A 25,667-nucleotide genomic window follows, 5' to 3' on the forward strand; every position below is an offset into this window, starting at 1 on the left:
GAAACGTGGATATTCTATATTGGATTCAAGCCTATGTGACCAGCATAAAATGGGAAGTTATAAAAACGCAGGGAGAAACAGTGAAAAAGTTTACATATTTCTAACGGGTTGGATTATTCGCTTGAGCTTATCTTCGTGGTCTATCCTTGCAGAGAAGACTACTAGCTAGTCACTAGGCTTGGTGCAAAACATCGATTTTCATTTCATTTTCAGTTTAGCGTCCTTTTCACCAGCCAGGCTATATGAGACGTGGCTCTACAGCTTAATGTGGAATCCGAACCATATGAATTCCCGCCGGGGATCCAACCCGGGTCTTCCATGTCAAAGAAGTGTATGCTAAGCGCTTAGACATGAAGGAACTTGTGCAAAACATCGAGTACTTCATATAAGTTGTAAACTGAGGATACGAGAAAAATAACATTTTATTAACACTGCTACATTTTCTCATTAGAGTTATGGTCAGTCATCAGGGGAATTTCAACGTATCAGGGGAATTTATATGGAAATAAATACTACAGTTCTCACAGTCGAATGAAATATTTATTTACTATCCATAAAAAAATATTTTGATATTGCATTTCTGTTATTTTTATTACTTCAAAGCACACTGTTTTAAGATTTTATTATTCTCTTAAATTTTATCATATATTTGAACTACATTGAAACTTCCGTTAAAAAATAAAGTTTCACTACGGTAGTAAGTATTTTCATATCTGAATTCTTTCTAGTCGTTTTATTTTTCACTATAAAAGATAGTTTGCTAAAAAAAAAAATTCATACAGTCATTCTAAAACCTGTTACACAATATAGGTTACAAATAATTTGCTTAACAATACATCAAGCACAATTATCGAAATTTCAATTCAAACTGCAAATTAAATCCAGTATCTTTACATACTACCGGTACAAGTAGGAACATAGTTCTATAATGTTAAGTACATACTGGGCCCTATACTATTACAAGAAAACTTGCAAAACATAATAATATCAATATTAATATTACAAAGCAAAAACAAATAAATTCGTTCTAATTTTTTGTTAAATAAGTTATATACATGTAAAACAAAATCACAAAAAAAATATATGCCAAAAATATATGTATGTGTATGAGCAACGTATCTTAGTTAAAAACAAAATCAGTGATGCAAGAACCAACAGCAGATCTCTGGGCGTAAAACCTCCTCAGTTCGTGAATCAAACAATATATCTGAACTATGAAAACAAATGTTAACAATGGTATCTATTCCAACTATAATATAATATTTTTGTTTTTAAAAAATGTAGTTCCACGTGTTCCAATAACACTCCCACAAAAAGAAAAAAATCTGGAATGTATTCATGCACCACTGATACGACACAAAGGTACATGAGTCTTAACATTACTGAGTGCAAACAAAACTGCAGGTAATACAAAATTATTTAAGATTTAAAAAATAAAATATAGCTGCATCTCTCGTTCATCATTAGAAACAAAAAACACTCCGATATTAAAACTGTTAGTTTAATTTCTTGATCAAGTAATTTGTTATTATCTCAGGTAGCGTAATTTAAATATAAAATACAAGTAAAGAAAAACTTATTATCAGTGTGTGCTTAATACACGAAACAAAAACCGTAGTATACGCAATAAATATATATATATATATATTTTAAGTTTCATTATTAACCTCTTTAACTACACTAGTTGCACTGGGAAGAACACTTAATATAATTGAACAGCAGTATTTACTTATTTAAATCTCACAAATTCTCCTATTAACCTCATTAACTACATTCGTTGCACTAGAGAAAAATCTTAAAGATAGATGAATAACACTGTTTATTCACTGAAATCATTGAAATAAATCTCACAAGTTAGCAATGATGAAATACCCAGTTTAAATTGTCCCATTAAGAATTCGAACTCTCATTTTACGACTATCCCAGTAAAATATTTCATCAAGATTGCAGAAAAATAATATATCACTACCGGTATCATATTTCTTAGTTCTTTCTAGTAATAATACTCTTTTGGGAGTAATACTGAACAATATAAATTTACATACACAAATTAACAGCTTTTTGAAAACAAAGTTTAAGTAAATGTTTATTTAAAGAACCGCAAAACACATTTAATGTTACGGCAATCTCCTGCTTTAAGTGGGCTTTAGTTTACGTTCCAAAATGTCACCCCACGAATAAGAAAGCGGTATGTATTTCCTATAAATCTTTATTTGTAACAGAAAAAAAATTTAATATTTTTATTACATCATTGTCTTATTTGCTGGGCGTTTTCAAGGGTTCTATGGATAATTTCTCAGACCAGCAGCAAACTATATGCGCTACGCAATGAAAAGTACGATTTTTGTCTCTACCTGGAATGTAGTAAATGTGCTATAATAACATGATCCTATAACAAAGGTGGCTGACACTAAATACTAGAGATATTTCTCGTTTCGATGAATGACATATTTCAAACCATTCTATAACATCATAATATACATCATCGTGTCACCCTGATTTCCTCTAATAGAATTCTTCATTGTCCTTTTCAAGAATTTACGATAGTAGAATTGTGTTGTACTACAATATAGTGCTCATCTAAATCACATGTTATTTTCTTATATAATATCACTGCCTAGTTTTTTTCTCTAATTACAACTAATTGACGGTACAATGTGTGTATTATTACTGTAATTACCTATCTATTAATTACTAATATACTAACATTCCTGCTCTTATACTTCTCGAAGTTGTCAACACAAGCTCATACCGTCTCATACTATATCATTTCCCTAATGACCGAGACAAATAGACAATTAAAGTGGTTTTCAGTAGCCTGATTGATTTGTGCCGACTATACTTCATTTTTCACGCTAATGCCAAACATAAACATTACATTACGTTTACGAAAATTACATTCCAATTTAAAATCTGATGTCAAACATTCGTTGCAATTATGTACGTAATGGCAGTTACGAAACAGCACATGCTTCAATAATTCCTTAGAAAGTAATGGGGAATAATTTTGCTAGCGTAATATGTATATTCATGGAATTGTGGCTGATTAACTCATGCTTCATTTCACATACTTGAGTATTTATTTATGTTTCAGCACCAAAGTACCGTATTTACGCGTGTATGCCGCGTACCCCCAATTTCTGGAAGGTTAAAATTTAAAAAACTCGTGTAAGCAGAGCACATCAATTTTCTCAAAAAAAAAAAAAAAAAAAAAGTGCAATGTATCATTAATCATTAAAATCGTTATACACAGAGACAATCCAACAATACTGTGATTATTAACAGAAATCACTACCGTGTCTAGCTTTCTTCGTTGCCGTCATCTCCCGAGGAGCTGGAGCACGTATCACCATCGGACTGAATAAAGTCTTCGCTCCCATCTCTGGCATTGGAAATGCAGCATTTTTTAAAACTGCGGACGACAAGATCCTCTGGAATTGAATTCCATGCTTCAATAATCCATTCGCACAAAAGGCGAAGTGCAGTTTCTTAATTCGGCCAGTTGGCGTAGTTTCGTGTACTGCAGTCGCCATCATTCAGTATACAGTCGCCGCAAGTGGTTCTTGAAAGGCCGGTTGATGCAATTAGGAAAGATGAGCTCTAACTTGTCGTTTTATATTAAAACTTTTCTACTTTTGTAAAATTACTCACAATATTCCAGTATTAGGTTAATAAAAACTCACCGTGATTTTAAATGTTTGGTGGCTCAGTCAATTCTATATTTCCTTGTGTATGCCGCGCATCCTGTTTTTGTACAGAAAAGGTGCGCGGCATACACGGATAAATACGGTAGTTTGTAATTTAGATATTACGATTGATACAAATACATAAGATCTTTCACAGTAAGAAAACAAAATAAAGAAAACTACTGTTAAGTTAAATATTTCATTGCCACTTATGAGATAATCAAACTTTCAGTGTTCCTGGAAGTCTAAATCACCGTCTTTCACTCCAAACACTCAACAACATAAAAACAACATTGATATGTTACCATCAAGCGCAATGCCACCAACTGCCTTTATTTACGTCTCACAGTTGTGATTATGTAATGGTTTTACAACAAATAAACGGATACAAAATTTTATATGCAAATTTCAGTTTAGCTCTACTCTATATGTGGTAATACTCGTTATTCCTCATACTGAATACCAGTCTACTACCAAGAAAGTGAATTTGTAAGGCAATGAGTTATTATCTAATGGCAAAATGTTGTCTTCCTCTTTTAAGATACTTAACAATTCTTGATTATCTATTATAACAGAATTAGAAACTGTGTACACTCCGCCCATTTTCTACAAAAAAAGAAAAAGAAAAGTAAAGTAAAGTATGATGTTAAGCGTGCAAAAAATAGACGAATACAAGCATCAAGTCAACTAGGCTGAATATATAGGTGGTCGAATATATTTGTAAGAGAGATTTTAATTATCTTCATTACATATAGCATAACAATTTATGCAACTAAACGAAAGTATCTGTATTACGAAATAAAAGACTTCCTAAAAATGCAGCTATAGAACATTCACATAAAAAAAATAAATAAATTCTCCTGGAAGCATCATATAAAGATATCCTATCAAATGATGGCAGAGTGAACACATTTGTTAATTCTATCCTCTCTCTCTTCAGTTGCTAATTCATGATACAGCAAGTAGTCATGTCGTATCGTACTAACATATCCAGAAATTATTCTTTTCATGGACCCCAAAAATTCATAAAAGTATTAAAAAGATATAACAAACTTCGAGAGAGTATTCTCCGGGAAATGGAAGAGAGTAATGGAAGATACCGAAAAAGCCATAACGCTTCGTTTTATTTAGCGTAGATAAAAATTCACGTTCATCCTAGCTGTACTCTTTTATTTTTGACTTTTCTCAATTACTTTGTTCCTTATAACGCATTCTGTTATATATTAAAAAAATAAATAAATAACGTGCGTCAACTAGTTAGAACAGATTTGTACATCTACAATGCGGTAATTTCGACGGTCGATGATAATGAACTATAAAGCCAATAATATTTAAAATTATAAAGCTTCATTCACGAGTTAATATGGAAAAATTATAAAGCTCCTTTCACGAATTTTAATCTCAATTTTTTGCAGTAAATGCTTCCGAGATACTTTCATTGTTTATTTATTCTTGCTTTCAAGATACAGCTTATTGTTTACCTGTTTTTATTGTTTACATGTCCTATCATATATATAAAACATTTGAAAAGTTTGTCGTATCTTTCTAATAATACCCTGAATATTTTAACAGTATACATCGCGAGTATTATAGGCAATTATGGAACATAAAAATACAAAATACACATTTACCATGTAAAATTCTTATGTTTTATTTAGTAACAGTATTTTCTATGGTCAATCATTCGTTAGTACGTAAAACAACACATTTAGGTGTGGCAGTGCGCATTACACACATAACTAGGAAGACATCTCTCTAACATCAACAAGCAGTTACAATACGCATTTTTCTTATAATGAATGTATTACTTGCTACATATATAATATGTTCTTAATAGTCTACAAGTTTACATATACAAAAATAAACGTTCCGTTTTAAGAAGAAAAATGCTTCCTAACATCAACTGTCATGGTTGATAAACTTCAGAGATTCATATTCAACATTTGTAATATTCAAGGTTGTATGCTTCACTTCAAACAAGTAACACTGAGCATTAGGGATGATGTATATATATATTCACATACATTAATATGGCACACACAGTATCATTTCATATATATAGATAGTAGTTTTTCTACCTTTGTGTCTGCAAGGGCGTGTCTTCCCTGAAGCCATTCTCTCCACAATGCACAGCAACAGCACCCTGTCTACTGTGTACGTAACCGAGTAAGGCATCTGTAGGACCGCCCTCTTCTATTTCCGGCCCTGAAAGTTCGTGGGCAATGTTTTCCCGTGAAGTATATGGAGGAGGGGGTCCTTCCCGCGGGGGAAGGCTGACAATTTCAGAGTAAGGTGGAGGGTCTATTGGTTTGCCTACGAACTGTACGCCATTGTTGATATTGTATGTCACCAGTAACCCTGACGATGGGGTTGCATACGAAGAAATAGTCTGAGGGAAATCGCTCCCACTTGCTTCGCCAACTGGACGGTTCACATAAACATCTATATCATAGAATGGCAACTGCTGGTGATGAGGTGGGCGATTTCGTGGACACCTGGACATTACTGATTTCTTCATATGCACTCGGCAGATAGCGATCACCAAAATCGTAACGATTGACATAAAGGCCATAGCACATCCTGCAAAAACATAGAGAAGACTCAAGATTATTTTTAAAAATACAGAAAGATATGAGAATATATTTGCCAAACGTGAACTAACATCATGCCTTTCTTTGTTGCTAGATGCCTAACTACCTGTCAAATGTGTCTTTTGTCAAAGAACACAAGAAGAAACACAAATTCATTGATTGTTTAATTTACAAGGTAATGCATACTTCAATAAAAAAGATTTTACATATACAGTTCCTTATTTCCATACATTTACATACTTGTGTGCCTTTCAAGTATCGTATGAGTTCTGTAATAAGACAAGGAACCGTAAGATGCCAGCTTGTCAGACTTTATGGGTAAAGATTTTAGTTTCTTAAGCAATGAAATCCAATTGTTATGGATCTGCCTCTTGACTATATAAATAGTCTTGCATCAGTTGAATATACTTTGGCATGCACAAGTGAATCTTTGGATAATGTACCATTAGTATGCGGGATCAGTAATCCAAGTCTCACTCTATCTTTCATTTCAGCCTTTCCGTTAAATATAGTAGCTACCCTAGTACTGCTCTACTGGACTAGTGATCGTCCTACCTCTGTTAGCTAAATGGGAATTCGGTTTAGTTTTTGTTTAACGTTCGAAACCAAACCTAATTTTGTAATAATTTATGTAAGGTTTATAAAATAAATAGAAATATTATTTAAAAAGTAGTAAACAAGGAACATAGAGAGCATGATAAGTCATCAACTACCGTTGAGTTCATTTTTCCAGTCGCTGCCTTTACCTAGATTTTTGAGTAATTCAAATTCTGGTCATACTGTAATTTCTATGGTTGGCAACACTGAAAATTCTTCCGATTCGTATTTTCGGGAGTAGAATAACATTATCTATTACTATGGTAAGTTACATTTTATTACCTCTTTCCACTTGCGAAAAACGGGCAAAAGAAAAATTATTAGTTTTTCAAAAATATTTAGTAGTCTGCAGCCTTAAGAGTCTCTTTACAGCACCTACGCTATGTAAAGCGTGAACCTACAGTTAAGGTGGAATTTGAACCATCATAATGCGTTCATATTTCAGTGTTCTGAATCGAATCCGGGACCATATGCGCTAGCCACTAGACCAGCGAGGAGAGCTAGCAAAAATGTTTGTTTTTGAATTAAAGATAGGGGTGCTCCAAGAGGAAGCTGATCTTAACTTTCAAATTACTATTCCAGAAGAAGATAAGACGAGGAATTGACTTTAAAAAAACACAAAAAAAAAAAGCAGAGACGTAAGGGAGATATTCTCTCAATTCTCATAATGTGATTTATGTGCCAAATATGATACATAATATTTTGCAGTCTTACACAATTATCCCATCATTTTTCTGCTTTAAAATTAAGGACTTGAAAAAACCAACTAAAACATAGCCCATTTTTTCATTTATATAGATCCATCACGTACGAAGTAACCTGAAAATGTGAGTCATTTTCGAAATTTTGTTAAGAAAGGTCTTGTCCGTCTAATTACAGTATGTCAGAAACAAATTTCTCAGCCACGAACAATATCCGAGTATTTCTTTTCTCACTTGTACTTTGTGGAAAGCTAAAAGCAATTATATACTATTTTCCTTGTTTTGCACATCCTTTATTTTGAATTGAAGAAAACCCTATGGATAATTATTAGGCCAAAACTTTCTGTGTACGACATCACTGTATTCAAAGGAACCGTGGATGCCATACTTAAATAGATTGTACTGTAACGGCAATTTTATCATTAGAAATTACAGAAAAGCCACAAAAAAAAATAAATAAATAAAAGTCTGATATACGTTTCAAATGAGTTTGAGGGTTTGTGTTTTACGTTCTTATGCAAAACTGATTTTACTCAGAGAATCTGAACCATGACCGGGCCTTGAACTCAGTGCGATGGCGGGTGCAAACCATTATGCTAGATCAGTGATTTTCAACCTTTCTAGACCGACGACACACTTTACTGAACGTCCAGGAGTACACTTGTTTGATATTTTTATTATAAATAATAATAATAATCATCATCATACTGGTATCTATTATAATAGTGAAACCTATTAGTTTTTATAATGACTCTATATACCACTGAGCATTATTGTTACTGCTGGAGGTGTTGACTGGTACAGTCTGTCTCCATTTTAACAAACTATCATTAAATTCTTCATGATTTTTAAATTCTAAAATTTCGCGACACACCTTAGGGGACTGCTTGATACACCAGTGTGCCGCGACACATCAGTTGAGAAACAGTGCTAGATCAACTCTCCAAGCATAGGCCGTTCCGCTGGCTTACTGAATCATGCCAATAGTCCAGAAAAGAGGTTTCCAAGTTCAAGTTCCATGATTTTAACTACGCTGCTTCCATCCCTTTTTAATTTCATGAATTCTAAATAGCCTTTTGAATAACTTAGTGATAAATAAATTGGAGCTCATCTGTAGTTGTCAGAATACAAAACTCAAATAATTTAATGTTAAATTAGTTCATTGTTTGGAGTAATTACTAAATAACAAGAATTGTCAAGCTAAATCTGACAAAATTATACTTAAGTGCCTAATGAGTGTACCATTCAAAAATTGGTGGAATAAGAATGTGGGAGGAAATTTGAATACCGCGAGAAAACCCATGGACACGATATTGTCCACCACAAACTTGCTTGACCGTGGATCGAACCAGAGGCAAGCACTTTACCACTCTACCACTGAGTCACCGTACCTCTCCCCTTCTTGTTAAATGAAAAACTACTACTTCACAGTAACGGATTTATATTGCAAAACCTGCTTCTGCTACCGACATGTATTACTTCCGTGGCAGCTACAGTATCTGAACGTTTCATGACATGTCCATAAAAATAGCAGCTGAACTTGTATCATCTTTTTCGTTACAGTTTTGTTAAAGGTTAGTTTTACAGTACATACGTTAAGAATTAGGAATTATATTTCTAGGCACTCGGCATCTATGACCATTTTACCCCGTCATGTAAGGGAGACATCCCTTGATGATCACACTAACCGGGGAAGTGGGGAAGGACGCACCTGGATCCTTTTATAGTAGATAACATCCCGGAACTTTACTGGTGTGAATGACGAAGAAGCAGGAAAATCATCACTCAGAATGGCTGACCTAAAAAGGCTTTTACATCTTTCCGACCGTGTCTGTCACCGAGAATCGAAGTCGGGACCGCTCATTTTATGTACGTAGTAGAAATGCTTCCTTTGATTGATATTTTCTTTTTACCTATTGTAAACTCTACAAACTGCATGCTCTCCTAGGTTCGATTTCAAATGTGGATACGATGAATAAATATTTTTCATGATCTACCTTAGTCCAAAATATCAAAATTGTCAGAAGCCCTCCCTTACGAAGGGATAAAGACAGGTCAAACAAAAGCTGTTCATACACTAAGAAAACTAGCAATGGATAAGAAATATTTTCTACTGGCAGTATGCAGGGCCGGATTAAGACCCTCAAAGACTCCAAACACAGAAAAAATTTTGGTGCCTCCATATATGTAATTCAAAATACAAACAATAATATACCATAGAATTTTTTTTTATCAAATTTACTTATTGAATTTTTATCAATTTTATTAAACATGCCCATCACTTATATCATTCTTTTTCAACAATCAGATCTATCAATTATTAAATGTTTCATCTTCGGGCATGTTTCTTTTTATTTCTTTTTTTGCTGCTGAATGCCAATACGTAATATTGCAGAATATCTAGTACTTATTGTATGATGGTTTCATGATATTGGATTTTCCTTTACTTTCAAATGTACCAATTAGTTAGGAACCTTATCATTACCCAGAAAGTACACTTCCTTTCCAGAAGCCAACTTCATCACTAATTTATCTCGTCAATGGCGATCGAAAAACAAAATCACATTTCTAAAGTGCAACTCAGAAATTACAATAACTGAAGTAAATACCATGGTTGGCAAAAACCATGGTTTTTATTGAAAAAAAAAAAAAGGTTTTTTCGTTTAAACTTTTTTTTTTTTTTGTTGTTGTTGTTGTTGTTGTTTAAACCAGGTTCTTTTGGTTTAAATAATTTGCTCTATGTATTTATCTCACATATGGATAGAAATAAGTTTGTTTCGCCTTGGTGTTGTTGTGCAACAAGCGGGTTATGCTGAAAGGGGTCACATAAGTTTAAAGCGGAATCCAAACCGTTTCTCGGCTTACATCCGAGAGAAATTTTCCTCCATTTGAACTCGAAACCGGGACTAATTGGGCACAAATGCGATACGTCTGCCGACTCACTCAAGAAGGACTTCTGATAAAAATACGTTGTACTGATCTTTACATACTTGTTAATATACTTGTCAAGAGTCATTTCAGAATGACAAAAAGATAAACAGTTACACAAGTGAAACCATTTTACAGAATTACATATGGACAACTTCAAAATACTAGAGAGTACTGAAGAACTAACTTAGTCCAAGTTGGTTCGCTACGACTTTTAATTGTTCAAGTTAAAGAAATACAAAAACTTAATTTGCATATCAATAAGAAAAGTGAATAAAGATACGAATTATTTGAGTCCACTTTGGCTCTGACACATTTATACATAAATAAATACCAAATATACTTCTGAGATTTCAATAAACGAATCTCGTGGGATTTGTATGCCCCTCATCCCACACAAAAAAATACAGCCAGCATTTCGATGTATTTTATCAATAGTAAACATTAAAACAAAACAATATTTAGAATTTGTATATATATATAAAACATATATATGTATAAAATTGCTCTTGTAGTATAATCTCTTTCTCTTTGAGTAATGAATGGGTAATTTAAGTCTGAATATAATACGAATAATATACGGGAGTGAAACGTGATAACCTACAAATGTGTTTCATCAAGGGTTTACGAACACACAATTTTACGAACATTTTTCGTTTTTTGGTTTAAACCACCTAACCAACCCTAGTAAATACATTGTAAAGCATGTAAAAATACGAAATTAGACGGTGGTAATATTTGTGATCCATTATCAGAAGAAGAAATGGAATATTCCACGTATAATAGCCCGTTTCGGTACAGAAGTTTTCTACCTAACAAACAACCTTCCAGATGATATGTTATTCTTCCTTGTTAATATTATTTATAGCTTGTGTATTCTGTTATATATTTATTTCATTCCACTATGGTATTGTGATTCTAACAGTTATTGCTTTGAGTTCATGGTTTATGTAGTTATGCTGTCATATTTTTAATATGTGTATATTGCATTTGGAATTATGTAGCCTACTCTTGAACTAACTAAAATGATAGATATTATGGAATTCTAACTACAACAATTATAAAATACTAATTACTCTGTAAACATTTATCCATTACTTAAAGTTTTGGAAAATATACACTAACATTGGCGAAAATGGTGAAAATCGACTTAATATAACCAAATGTCGCAAAATGTTAAGGCAGTATACTTGTAACTGTTAGAAGCAGGGTTGGCAAAAACCATAGTTTTTATTGAAAAAACAAAAAAAGAGGGTTTTTTTTAAGTTTAAACCAGGTTTTTTTGGCTGAAATAATTTACTCTATGTATTTATATTAGATATGTGCAGAAATTAGTTTGTTTCGCCTTGGTGTTATTATGCAACAACAAGGTTATGCTGGAAGGAGTCACATAAATTTAAAGCGGAATCCAAACCCCTTCTCGGATTACATCCAAGAGACATTGTCCATTTGGACACGAAACCGGGATTAATTGGTCACAGATGCGATTGCCAACTCACTCACGAAGGACTTCTGATAAAAAATACGTTGTACTGATCTTTACATAGGCCTACTTGTTAATATAATTATTAAGAGTCATTTCAGAAGGACAAAAACAGTTACACAAGTAGAAACATTACACAGAATTATATATAAATCGGGAAACTCCCGCCTTAGCCATTGGGAAAATACTGTCATTACTTTAAATGCATTTGTATGTAAAATTTTAAGGTCAACGTATCATAATCACTACGCTAAAACTGAAATATTAAATTACAAATTTGGTACGTAGATATCATTCAATAAAATTAAAACAAAGTCAAATCCAACCTGATGTTGGAAACTACGTAGGCAGTTGATAAATGTTGCCAAATTTATATCAATATATTTAAGCAACCTTGGCTTCTTTATAAGACAACAGGCATTCATTCAAGTAGAAATATATAATTTGGTTTCATTTCGTACGTTTAGGCTTAACATCCTTATGAAATACCAAAGTTATCATGGAGAAGACTTTCGCTTAAAGGGACACCTCGAATCGTTACTTGGTTTACACTTAAAAGATGGGTTATGCTTTGATCGAGAATTGAACACGGGACCCCTTAATTAAAAGGTGAAAAGTAGATAAACGTAATGCGGATAGTTTGATATGTGGAAACGTCACCATGAAGTTCACACGATTTAAAGCATTTTTTTTAAACCAGTTGGTTTGAAAAAAAAACAGCTGGTTTAAACCAGCCAACCCTGGTTAGAAGTATGGTATCACTGTAAAGAGAACACACATCAGAAAATAACCTTAAAGGATGTCAATTTGTTAAACACGATTTATCTATCAACCGATACATGAATATTTTAATTAAATAGAAATTAAAGTTTAACAGTTAATCATACAGTAATTTTGGACTACATATCATCAACCATACTACGTTCTCTCATCGTATTAGTGCCATAATGAAAATTTTTAGAGAATATACTTCAGTGTTAGTCTCATCTTAATAGATGGAGTGGTTTTCGTTTACCATCAATTTTTGGGTTTGCGGAATAATTTGTTTTTCTCAATTTTCTCGAGAACTTATGGATGCGTTTTTACAATCACACATGTCATTTTGTTTAGCTTAGTAAGTTCTATCGAATGGTATATGTCTTATCTGTGGACATTCTTCCCCATTAAACGCTAATAGTAATGTAGCTTTTGTGTTTGTGTAAAATATGTATTTATTTTAATGTCTGTGGTAAATTAACATTGATTAACATGGTATGCAACATTATACGACTATTCATATTATGCTTGGTTCATATTATTATTTGGTTTAAACATACCAACGAGGAACTAAAAACCATTTTTGAGTTAACTATAACTTTATATATGCCTCAAGTTGTTATACTTTTTCTGCAGCCGATGGATCATCATTGACTAAGAGCGTACTTCGATTTGTGTGGAGCAACTAGTTCTTCAGACATGAATCAAAAACACAATTCGGTGAGCTCTACTCTACAATGAAAGTTTGATTTGATTTGATTTTGAGTTTAGAGTCCCGTTCACCAGCGAGGCTATGAGACGTGGATCTACAGTTTAACATGGGATCCGAACCACATGAACTCCCGCCGGGAATCGAACCTGCGTCTTCCACGCGAAAAGCGCGTACGTTAACGCTTTGTCACGAGGGAGCTCGGTACAATGAGTGTTGTGCACCTGAACTAAAATGCTACTTCCCAGAAATCAAGAGTGAAAACACACCACACATATGCTACGCTGAAACGTAATAATGTCCATCCAGGAAGATGAGACAACACATCATTTTTTTTTTCACTGCCCCGAAGTTATTGTACTTAACATCAACATGAATATTGTTATATGACTTACATTTTATTAAGTATTAAGTGTTAGAATATTTCCCAGATTATTTATACCATTGCTAGGAGATTAATTCTTAACATAAAGCAAACAACTTATAACAAACATTTTCGTTTGAAGTGTTGGGAAACTATAGCTATGAACCATAAGAAAGAACCGTTAGCAACTTTATAGACTATTAACAAATTATCATACAATAAACGAAATATTTATATATAAACTAGCAAAGCTGAGTGTAAACTCAGATACTATAAACTACCAAATTCAAATGTTACTGAGTGATGGGGATAAAGAAAAAAAGAAATACATATATATATATATATATATATATATATATATATATATATATAAACACATGTGACAATAAATATGATGAAGCACACACAGCAAAGTGAAACATGTCACACGACGTTCAAAAGAAAATTAAAAAAGAACTGAACCGAATAGAAGGAAATACGAGACTCGGACTTTACTCTCCGCAGAAAACAAAGCAGCAATATGTATGTGATTTATTGAAGAAGAAAGTTTGACTTCTAATATTCATAATAGATTAGAAATGCGCACAACGAGGAAATAGGTTGATTAGGCCAGTTGAATTAAGTATCGATGATGAACATAAATAATTTTTCCATTCACGAGTTTGTTGTAATGATCCTTCTCAGATGTACTAAAACTTCTTACTAATCTGACTTCTACTAACACCGCCATCTTAGTAAAATGGCGGACGAAGGAATACCTTCATTCAGTTCTGGCCAATTTCTCAAAAACAACTAATTTTAGAAATTAAATGAACTGGACCAACTTGAAAGAGCAGAAAATTTCCTATTAAAAACCTCACACATTTTTCCTAAAACTTACCTTATCATTCTCCACAAATAAGTGAGTTTCCGGAAAACTAAATTAAAAATTACGTGATAAAGTGTTTTTTAAAAAAGAATAAATTACTATTATTCTACTTAATATGTTTTATTATGAAGGGCAAATTTTGGGAATTTCTTTTTCTTAACGAGTGGGAAAATGTTTTTCCCTCATCTGGAACCACCTCTACTAACTAACTAACTAACTCTATGGCCTATGGAACCCGGAGGTTCAATGCCGCGTTCACAAACGTTCTCCACTGACTTCTATCCATAGCCAACTGGATCCAGTTTCTACTTTGTATTCCTATCTCTGCGAGATCCATCTTAATATTGTCCTCCCACCTGCGCCTAGGTCTTCCTAATTGTCGTTTTCCCATTGGTCTTCCAGTGAAGACTTTGAAAGCGTTTCTACTATCTTCCATTCTAGCTACATGACCTGCCCACCTAAGCCTTCTTGACGACCCTAACAATGTTGGGTAAACCATATAAATTATGTAGTTCCTCGTTACGAAGTTTCCGCCATTCCCCATTCCCGTTCCTCTTGGGTCCGAATATTCGTCTCAGGATCTTGTTCTCAAATACTTTCAGTCTATGTTCTTCCCTCAGAGTAAGTGACCATGTTTCGCAGCCATACAAAACAACAGACATGATTATAGTTTTGTATATTTTAAGCTTCAAATTCCTCGACAGAATTCGCGACGACAAGAGATTTTGAACCGAATAGTAACATGAATTCCCTGCTTTTAGTCGACATTTAATTTCTCCGTGAATATGATTTTCCTCTGTTAATATTGATCCTAGACCACCTCTACTACTGAACCTATATTTTGTATTCCGCTTTTTCTTTTTTTAAATGAAAACGAATGTTATTAATGTTTGTTTAAAATGTCTATACAATCATGCTTTTAATATTTTGGGTCGTGCTCGAAAGGGATCCAAGAGGTCAGAAACCTCCTCTCAACCAAATGATATTTTTAAGATGGCCACATAGCCCGGAAATGACGCGAAGATTACCGTAACACTGATGATAAGACCAGAATTAATACTGCTACGATGAATTAACTATCCTGTACTTAAATTAGTATATAAAGTTCAGGTATGCTCCCCTCGCAAATAGCCTGAGTAAGTACCTGACTTCTCGCCCATCAAAAAATTCCTGGATACGGTCGTGGTTCATATAAATTTTCACTTCACTTCACTTGTTTTTACTAAAACTCGCTAACCGGAGGACAACTTGCTTTTGCGTTGATGAGAGTTTGCAAGAGATTCAAAGAACTGTCGTCGCATTGACGTTTATACTGCGTTCGGAAGCCACTAAGTTATCACCATCCATTGAAATGGTAATACGAATTTAGTCCAAATAAAGTGCTGACAAGCGTTTGACGTAAGTCACTTCATTTCTTATTGTCTAAGTGCCAATACCTTTACCAAATTACTTCCGAATGCACTCAGGGTGTCTATTATTTCAGACAAAAAAAACTTCCCTGACTTTCCCAGGTTTTCCGGCAGAATACAAAATTTTCCCGACAGAAATGTTCTAATGAAATTAAGTAACCACCGTTAACCAACCACTCGTACTTTTAATTCGCAAAATATATTTGAGCTCTTTTAGATGCAACAGCTGTTATAAATATGTGAACAACGTTTAAATTATGTACTTATCTCCAGCAAGAACAATTTGTTAAGTATAACGTCCTTTTTAATAGCTTCCCCTCTCTCCTTATAGCTACTCCTATCTGCTCCTTGCTTTGATACAACTAGTATTATTTTCAAATACAGAAAGTATGAATGATAAAATATACATGACAACACATACAAAAATGCGTATGAAGATTTTACATTTCTCATCACGTACTTGTGAGGTACACTCAATTACATAAACTGAATTATTAAACGATTTACTTATACTGGATTTTTAGTATTCTCGGACATGAAACAGGCCTAACACATGCACACGACAATACATACATTATACATACAAATCCTGACAAACATTGTGGAGTTTAGAACTCTAGATTATAAAGGTATTCTATATTTTATATATCAGTGCTTGTCTCTTTTAAATTGTGTTAACCATTAACAATAAAATTATAAATTGTTAAATGTTATTTCGCATGAGATCTCCTATTATGACCACATTACTGCATCTTTTTCTCAAGATTTTTCATGTGTTCAGCAATTCCGTTGATTTCTTTTGCTGCCTTCTCAACGGTTCTTTCCTTCTTTTTCTTCAGTTCTTTTAACCCTGCAGCAGCTCTTTTTCTTTCTTTCGAACGATTTTTCTCTCAGTTGTTGGGCTCTTCCTCCTGAGAGCCTCTTTCCACTTCGCATTTGCATTTCTTCTTGCATGAATTAACTGTTTCGAGATTGACATTACCTAAACATCTCTGTGGAATGTGTCAGTGTCGTGTACTATTCTTTGCGAAACTAAAGACTACATGTGTAGATTATCAACAAGAAACTCCTTACTCACAGAGAAACTGCGTTCAACAGAAACGTTTCCCTGCGATAATACCAGAATTTTGTTTATAAAAACTGGAAAGTTGTTGCTGGTGTTAGTGCTGTCAAGAAAGAACCACAAGTGATCTAAACGATCGACGGTCACGTCAAAATTCTTCATTCTTGTGGTAACTGCATCTTGAGTACAAATTTCACTGCAGAGTCGTTTACTTCATCAGCAGCAGGACCAGACAAAGATGATTCTCTACAAGCACTTCGAGTGTCACGTTTATTCGTTCTTCAGTAAGCTTCTAGTTTAAAACTGAATCACGAGAGAGACATGCAGCACCTTAAGTACGGGTGTATTTCAATATCGATTTACAAAATCTTCTTGCACAAAACTGATAAAATATGCAAACAATTCCCCCGAAAACGAGGGTATGCAGTAGGGTGTATCGAAAAAAACTTTTTTTCGAAATCCGGTTACGGCTAGTGCGGATTTTTGGCCAAATGGCATCAATAAAACGTATAAAAAATCTCAACTCGATCAGACAACTCCTTCTGCTGCCGAGTAGAGCCCAAACATTAGAAAAATCAACAAAAGATTCACTTTTCAACTGATTTTCCAAAAAATATTTTTTAAATATTTCCTATATTTTTCGGTCTTTTAAATTATTGAAATAGCATTGGAAAGGAGAAATAAATACTTAAAACAAATTTATTACGGTTATTTCTGTACACCACAAGCATAAAAACCTAGTTAATTATTTGTAACTGATTTTCTGGCGTATCGTACAATTACATTTTAATATAAAATTATTGAAGTCTCTTGAATAACGAAGAAAACACTTTAGTGCTAAATTCTAAGAGCAGTAATAGTATAAATAATTTGCTCCCAATGCCATATGCATCTGCTTATCACACTAGATCACCTGCCGCCCATCTCTCCCCGAACGCCTCTTCTCTTGTACTTTCCCAGCTGAAAGGATATGTCTTATCAGTCGCCAGTAGTCAACCAGCTGTGTCGAACGTGATTGTTGCTGCTTGAGTTATTTATTAGTGCTGTAGGAAATTTTAACTAAATAATTTGTTTTCGTGTGAAGTGCAGTATGTAGAAGTGAGAACAGTGTTTCAGTTGTGTTAAGTACTTTTTATTAGGAAGAGAGTGACAGATACGCTGACGTTATGGCATCGACAAGTTTGTTACGGTCTGACGTTAGGAATAGCATTATTGGGACACCCAAGGAATTGGGTAGAACACAGCTACCAACCGTTGAAATGTATTGAGACAATACCGATGGGAGCGAGAAGAAAAAATTAGAATTTCGGGATCCCGGAAAGAGCCTTCAACAAAGGATTTACTTCTATTGTCGCCAGGAAGATTGTAGAAAATTGAGGTTACGCCTCAATCAGCAGCGAAGCAATTTTCAGTGTCAGAAGGATTGTTGCAATGATATTGAAGTACCATAATATTGTTTGTGACTTGCAAAACTCAGCAAAGTCCGGTTTCCAAACTTCTGCGAAACGAATTGCTGATTTTCAACAGTCTGCCAAATATATTTCATTTGATATAGCCTTTTGTAAGTGTTCCGATTCTCTTGCCTGCAACTGCGAAAAAGGAAGAAAAGTGCCAGTGATAGAGGCGCCTTTTCTTCTAGATCAAAGAACCACAAGATTGAGGCGTAACCTCAATTTTCTACAATCTTTCTGGCGACGATAGAAGATAAATCCTTTGTTGAAATCTCTTTCCGGGATACCGAAATTCTCATTCTTTCTTCTCGCTCCCATCGGTATTGTCTCAATACATTTCAACGGTTGGTAGCTGTGTTCTACCCAATTCCTTGGGTGTCCCAATAATGCTATTCCTAACGTCAGACCGTAACAAACTTGTCGATGCCATAACGTCAGCGTATCTGTCACTCTTTTCCTAATAAAAAGTACTTAACACAACTGAAACACTGTTCTCACTTCTACATACTGCACTTCACACGAAAACAAATTATTTAGTTAAAATTTCTTACAGCACTAATAAATAACTCAAGCAGCAACAATCACGTTCGACACAGCTGGTTGACTACTGGCGACTGATAAGACATATCCTTTCAGCTGGGAAAGTACAAGAGAAGAGGCGTTCGGGGAGAGGTGGGCGGCAGGTGATCTAGTGTGATAAGCAGATGCATATGGCATTGGGAGCAAATTATTTATGGTGCCTTCCATTTCAACTCAGGCAAAAAAATATAAAATTGTACCATCACCATCTCAGATATTGTTGAAACTTTTTTTATAGCAACTAGACATGTTTTTAAGAGACCCATATTTTTTTGTTTTGTCGAAAAAAATTTTCCCGCCAAGTAATGGGCCATCAAAGACGGGGAGTACAATTTATGAATTGTAGAAGACATGGAAAATGGTCAACTTCGGAGCCTCACCATTCGGCTATGGAGACAGGTAGAGTTATAATTCTTGTTGTGGTATGTACATAGGGATATAAATAAACTATATTTTATTATAGTTTGGTTTGCGCATGCGTATCTTTTTGTACATAAATTAACAAATGAACGTCAATTTATCTGAAAAGTCGAAGTTTGCGAATTTTTTTCGAGCACTTCCGGTTCGAATTTTAAAATTCTGTTTTCACAGTTGGTAAGACCTGGTTACCCGCTTTCCGAAAAATATTTTGTATCGCTTCTGTGTGCAACCGTTTTGTCGCAAAAAATTCAAGAAATTGTAAAATTTTCAAAAATCGCCATTTTTGGGCGCCATTTTCTCGAAAACACCATCTTTTAAAATTCTGAAATTTTGTCAGATGGTTCAACTTTATATGAATAATAAACACACCAAATACCATTCTCGACCAATGCTTCATGAATTAACTGCAGCCTTTTGAAGTTAGCGAAGTTTCGTGAACTTTGATGTCACAGTTAGCAACACTGGGAACAATAAAAGTGCAATGATTTGATGATGTTTGTGGTTCACATTCATTAAATGAAGAATAAAAGGTTTTCTTGACTTTTTTTTTTTTTTCATTATTTTGATCAAGAAGGCTCTCTGAAATAGTAAAATGAGCCTCCCCCTACTCCTCCGTTTTCTTAAACCGAAATAATCTGAGGTGGAAATTACGATTACGAAACGCAGAAATTTCAAGTTCACTTACTTAAAATGGTCTTCGGAAACAAAATTTCACTGATTTTTTTTTTTTAATTTTTTACATGGACCAATCATTTGCTTGATTGGTGTCTTCTTCGCTAATAGCATGTAACCGCGCAGGTGCTCTAATAGGTGTTGGCTCACTCACAACTCGTCCAGGAGTGGATCTAGGGGGAAGAAATTTTTTTATTTTATATATAAATAAAACCGATCTCAGAGTTTGGAGCTCGTAGCTCTAAGTAGCAGTATTACCCTCCCCCCCCCCTTTCAGAAGTCCGTCCTGGATCCGCCCCTGCGTAGCACATTGTCGATAGTCACAAATACTGAAGGTCCATGTGGAAGTATAAACAGCACTTCAACTTCATGTAATTCATGATTTATTCATAATATTTCTGCTACGTACCACTGGTTATCATACATATAATATGTAACAAAATTCCTTTTTTGCAGATTTCTTAAATCTACACTTTGAATTGCAGAAGTTCGATTTTGGGGGAAGCATGAAGTTAGTTCATGGTGACCCGTTACTGCCATAGAAACTTCGCTATTTTCCGAAAGCCAAAGATGACTTCGCTGAATACCAGTTACCGGTCGCATACTTTCCCCTTTTTTCTTCCGGAAGTCGTCGAATTCAGTTCCAGGCAACAAAACGAGAGTAATACCCGGAGTTTGTACTTGCACTATACTCACGAATTCTTCTGCGGTTTTAGGGGGGCGCGGTGGCTCAGTGGTAGAGCGTTCACTTCCGGTGCTTGGGGTCCTTAGTTCGATTCCAGATCGCGCCGTGTGGGCTTTGTGGTGGACAAACACCGTGCTCGTGGGTTTGCTCGGGGTTATTCCGTTTCCTTCCACTTTCTGCATTCCACCATTTCATTCATTTCTCACAATCACCGTCTCCTTTAGCCTAACCGGCATATTCGTAAAACTTAAAGATTTCATTTTTTTTCTTCTGCGGTTTTAATACTGTGTATTTGTATTTGCCTAAGGTTATGCCGCGTTGCCACATTCTTTACCCCCCCCCCCCCTCAATACCGTCGCAGATATGCTTGCATGGCCGGTTTCACTGCAAAATCACTGCTTTATCGGACCTGTCTGCATTTCGAACATCTGAAAGCGATTTTTAAAGTGGGATGCAGCACCATCAGAAATCACTGACACGGTTTGGGAAATTGTAGACACTTTTTTTCTTGTATTCAAACCTTTTTCTATAAAATATATTTTCGCTTTTCTTCGAGTATTTTTAGAATCTTGTCTATGGCTATGAGTACATGAGCCGAATCGTGTGTTTTATCATCGTTTATTACAACAAAACTGTCCGTTGTTTCATATTCCGGTGATAACTCTGAATTTCACTTTGCAGAATAACAGTCCAGTTTTCAGCGAAGCCCACATGAAGTAAAATAGAATTTGTATCTTGAAATTTTATACGGTGCTTTTCGGTAGCAATTAATTCTCTTTGGATTTTCTTGATGTAGTCATGAATTACAATTCTTAGTTAAACAAGCAATGTACGATACGAAAACAGAAAGTGGCACAGTTTTTTAACGAGATTATTGTTTTTCCATATGGCATACGTAACACTTTCATTTTCATTAGGATCAATAATTAAAGACTCTACACTTATTCCTTCCACTCCAGGACATTCACCACATTCTTGAAGAAGACAGTTGTCATTTTCTACGGATCATACTACTAAAGCAAATAGGTCACTCATGACAGCTTCAATATAGGCTGTACCTTTGATTTGTAGCAACGCAGTAGCAGCTAACTTAAAATTTGCACAATACACACACACACACACTTCCCTCGCAGGTTGCGGACTGGCCCACTTTAGTCGAATACTGTAAAATTCCGAGTGACCCATTCTTATGTTGGGATTGTTCTGTTTAAAAAGTCAGTAAATTTCTTTGGAACGCGTACGAAGACGTTTCGATTTTTTTAACTTTTTGTTCTTTTTCGATCACTGTAATGACATCGCACTTAATTGAGACTTTGCCTGGAGCATTCCAAATCATCACTGAGGTAATATTTTAGGCTTTTTGTAAATCATCAGAATTTTTTGAATGGCCATTTCAAGTAAACTTAAAATTTGTGTGTTTCGTAATCGTAATTTCCACCCCAGATTATTTCGGTTTAAGAAAGCGGAGGAGTAGGGGGAGGCCCATTTTACTATTTCAGAGAGCCTTCTTTATCAAAATAATGAAAAAAAAACAGTCAAGAAAACCTTTTATTCTTCATTTAATGAATGTGAACCACAAACATAATCAAATCATTGCACCTTTATTGTTCCCAGTGTTGCTAACTGTGACATCAAAGTTCACGAAACTTCGCTAACTTCAAAAGGCTGCAGTTAATTCATGAAGCATTGGTCGAGAATGGTATTTGGTGTGTTTATTATTCATATAAAGTTGAACCATCTGACAAAATTTCAGAATTTTAAAAGATGGTGTTTTCGAGAAAATGGCGACCAAAAATGGCGATTTTTGAAAATTTTACAATTTCTTGAATTTTTTGCGACAAAACAGTTGCACACAGAAGCGATACAAAATATTTTTCGGAAAGCGGGTAACCAGGTCTTACCAACTGTGAAAACAGAATTTTAAAATTCGAACCGGAAGTGCTCGAAAAAAATTCGCAAACTTCGACTTTTCAGATAAATTGACGTTCATTTGTTAATTTATGTACAAAAAGATACGCATGCGCCAAACCAAACTATAATAAAATATAGTTTATTTATATCCCTATGTACATACCACAACAAGAATTATAACTCTACCTGTCTCCATAGCCGAATGGTGAGGGCTCCGAAGTTGACCATTTTCCATGTCTTCTACAATTCATAAATTGTACTCCCGTCTTTGATGGCCCATTACTTGGCGGGAAAATTTTTTTTCGACAAAACAAAAAAATATGGGTCTCTTAAAAACATGTCTAGTTGCTATAAAAAAAGTTTCAACAATATCTGAGATGGTGATGGTACATGCTCTGCCTGAATTGAAATGGAAGGCACCTTATACTATTACTGCTCTTAGAATTTAGCACTAAGTGTTTCTTCGTTATTCAAGAGACTTCAATAATTTTATATTAAAATGTAATTGTACGATACGCCCAGAAAATCAGTTACAAATAATTAACTAGGTTTTTATGCTTGTGGTGTACAGAAATAACCGTAATAAATTTGTTTTATGTATTTATTTCTCCTTTCCAATGCTATTTCAATAATTTAAAAGACCGAAAAATATAGAAATATTTAAAAAATATTTTTTGGAAATCAGTTGAAAAGTGAATCTTTTGTTGATTTTTCTAATGTTTGGGCTCTACTCGGCAGCAGAAGGAGTTGTCTGATCGAGTTGAGATTTTTTTATACGTTTTATTGATGCCATTTGGCCAAAAATCCGCACTAGCCGTAACCGGATTTCGAAAAAAAGTTTTTTTCGATACACCCTAGTATGCAGTTGTCGAAGAAACTGTACTATCTTTCGACAGAGATCTGGGCACACTTATCGTCCCAAGCCCTTAGTAGGGCGTCAACGCTTGCAAAACGCTATCCTTTCAGTTTGAGGGTGTTGACTGTATAGACATTTTAAAGAACAACATAAGTTAACATTCGTTTTCATTTAAAAAGAAGAAAAGAAATGACAGAACATAAATATTAGTTTAGTAGTAGTATCAGGTCTTTTCTCTGCTCGTGACATTTCAGGATCCATTCTTTACGTTACATTTATTAGTGGTATGTATTCCTTGTTTTACACCTTTTATCTCCTATCCGTTTTTATCCGAATTATCTTGCCCCTGAAGAAGGAATCAGCGTGGCGTTTGAAACGTATGAAAAATATTTAGGCTTCCAAGGGAGAAATTCATTGGTAAGTAGCCAATTTTTTGTTAATTTGAATCATCCTCTCATGCGATCATATAATGTTACATAAATTGATAATCACTTATGGAGAATGGTAAATCTTAGGAAAAATCTGAAAACTCGATATAGATGTTTAACAGGAAATTCTCTCTTCTTTTAAATTGGTCCAGTTCATTTCCTTTCTAAAATTAGCCGTTTGAGAAATTACCCAGACGCTGAATTAACGGTGGCTCTTCGTCCGCCATTTTAATACGTGGTGCGCTAGTACAAGTCGGACCAGTACGAAATTTTAATGTGCCGATGAGGAAGACAGAATAATCCTATGAAATTAATTATGTCCATGAACACCATGTAAATGAGTTCTAATTCGACTGATCTACATGATCAAATAAAAAAAAAAAGCTATGTTCAGTCATGATAGCTATCAGGTTAACTTTATACCTGTTATTAAAAATGTGTCAAATGCGAACATTATATCTGAACGTTCTTTTCTTATTTATTTCTCATTCAACACCACTTACCAATAACAGTGTAGATGGTAGTTTGTAGAAATCCCATGTCACTATACTGCTGCTGTGAAAGTGAGGTAAGCTCCAAATCACCAATCGAATTAACTGTAGAAAGAAATATATAAGTTAATGAATAAGCCTTTTATGAATTATCTCTTATTTGAACATTTTTAAAAAAGACCATCTATTGTCACATTTTCTTGTACAGGGTCCAGCAAAAAAAAAAAAAAAAAAAAAAAAAAACGTAGTTTGCCAATTGAAATTGAGACTAGACTGATATTTTCACAAATGATATTTTAGTTACGAACTGAATTATAATTCAAAGTGTTGAAACATACTGCTCGTACTTTTTGAAAATTACATTTTTCTAAAGTTGTATCCATTAAAAATATTCAAAATGTAACTGCAACGAAGTTTGCGAATTCTCTTATCAGCGGCACTTAATGGCTGTACCACAAAAGTTTGTATGGATGGAAGTTAAGGTCCATATGAAATATTCTGCGTACGGAGCGGTCAAAAATTCCAAGGGCACTAGCAAATTTTACTGCAAATCGCTATGAACTTTGCAGAACAGAGCAACGCACACGCTTAATATTCTTTTGAGTTCGAACGGTACGCTGTTTTCCTAAAGGTCTCTTCTTTACGGCTCAAGCTTCTTCCCAAAATTCCCTAACCCACAACAATATGATATTCTGTCTTGGAACAATGTGATTCTGATAAATGGAACTGCCAATGAAATGCACGCTGACTAACAATCACTGACACATTACAAAAAAAAATCTCCAAGATGAATGCTCGATGTTTTGATGCACAACGCTACATGGCGACTAAAGTGTCACGGCAGGCTGGCTACAATGTAACAGTCAACCTCAACAATCAAGTCTGCGCAGAATTGACCTTAGAAAAAAAATTAGTTACACCATTCATACGGCTACCAGACACGGGGAAAATATCTGAAAAATGTAAAAATGTTTTTCAAAATGTAGAAGTGGTGTTTCATGCGTAAATGTTGTAAGCAA

General features: G+C 34.5%; 1 protein-coding gene across 1 annotated transcript in view; it reads right to left on the minus strand.

The window, feature by feature from the left end:
• Positions 1 to 518: 518 nt before the first annotated feature.
• The window catches only part of LOC145662705 (uncharacterized), an 89,797-nt gene continuing 64,648 nt past the window's right edge, over positions 519 to 25,667 (minus strand). Inside the window, exons 6-7 of the mRNA XM_081728556.1 lie at positions 24,661 to 24,753; positions 519 to 6,266 (exon numbers count right to left, since the gene is read on the minus strand). Coding sequence (XP_081584682.1) covers positions 5,761 to 6,266; positions 24,661 to 24,753 — 599 coding nt within the window. The 3' untranslated portion in view covers positions 519 to 5,760. The remainder of the gene's footprint in view (positions 6,267 to 24,660; positions 24,754 to 25,667) is intronic.

This window comes from Thermobia domestica, chromosome 10, assembly GCF_964235325.1.
Source record: "Thermobia domestica chromosome 10, izTheDome1.hap1.1, whole genome shotgun sequence".
Classification (NCBI taxonomy): Eukaryota; Metazoa; Arthropoda; class Insecta; order Zygentoma; family Lepismatidae; genus Thermobia; species Thermobia domestica.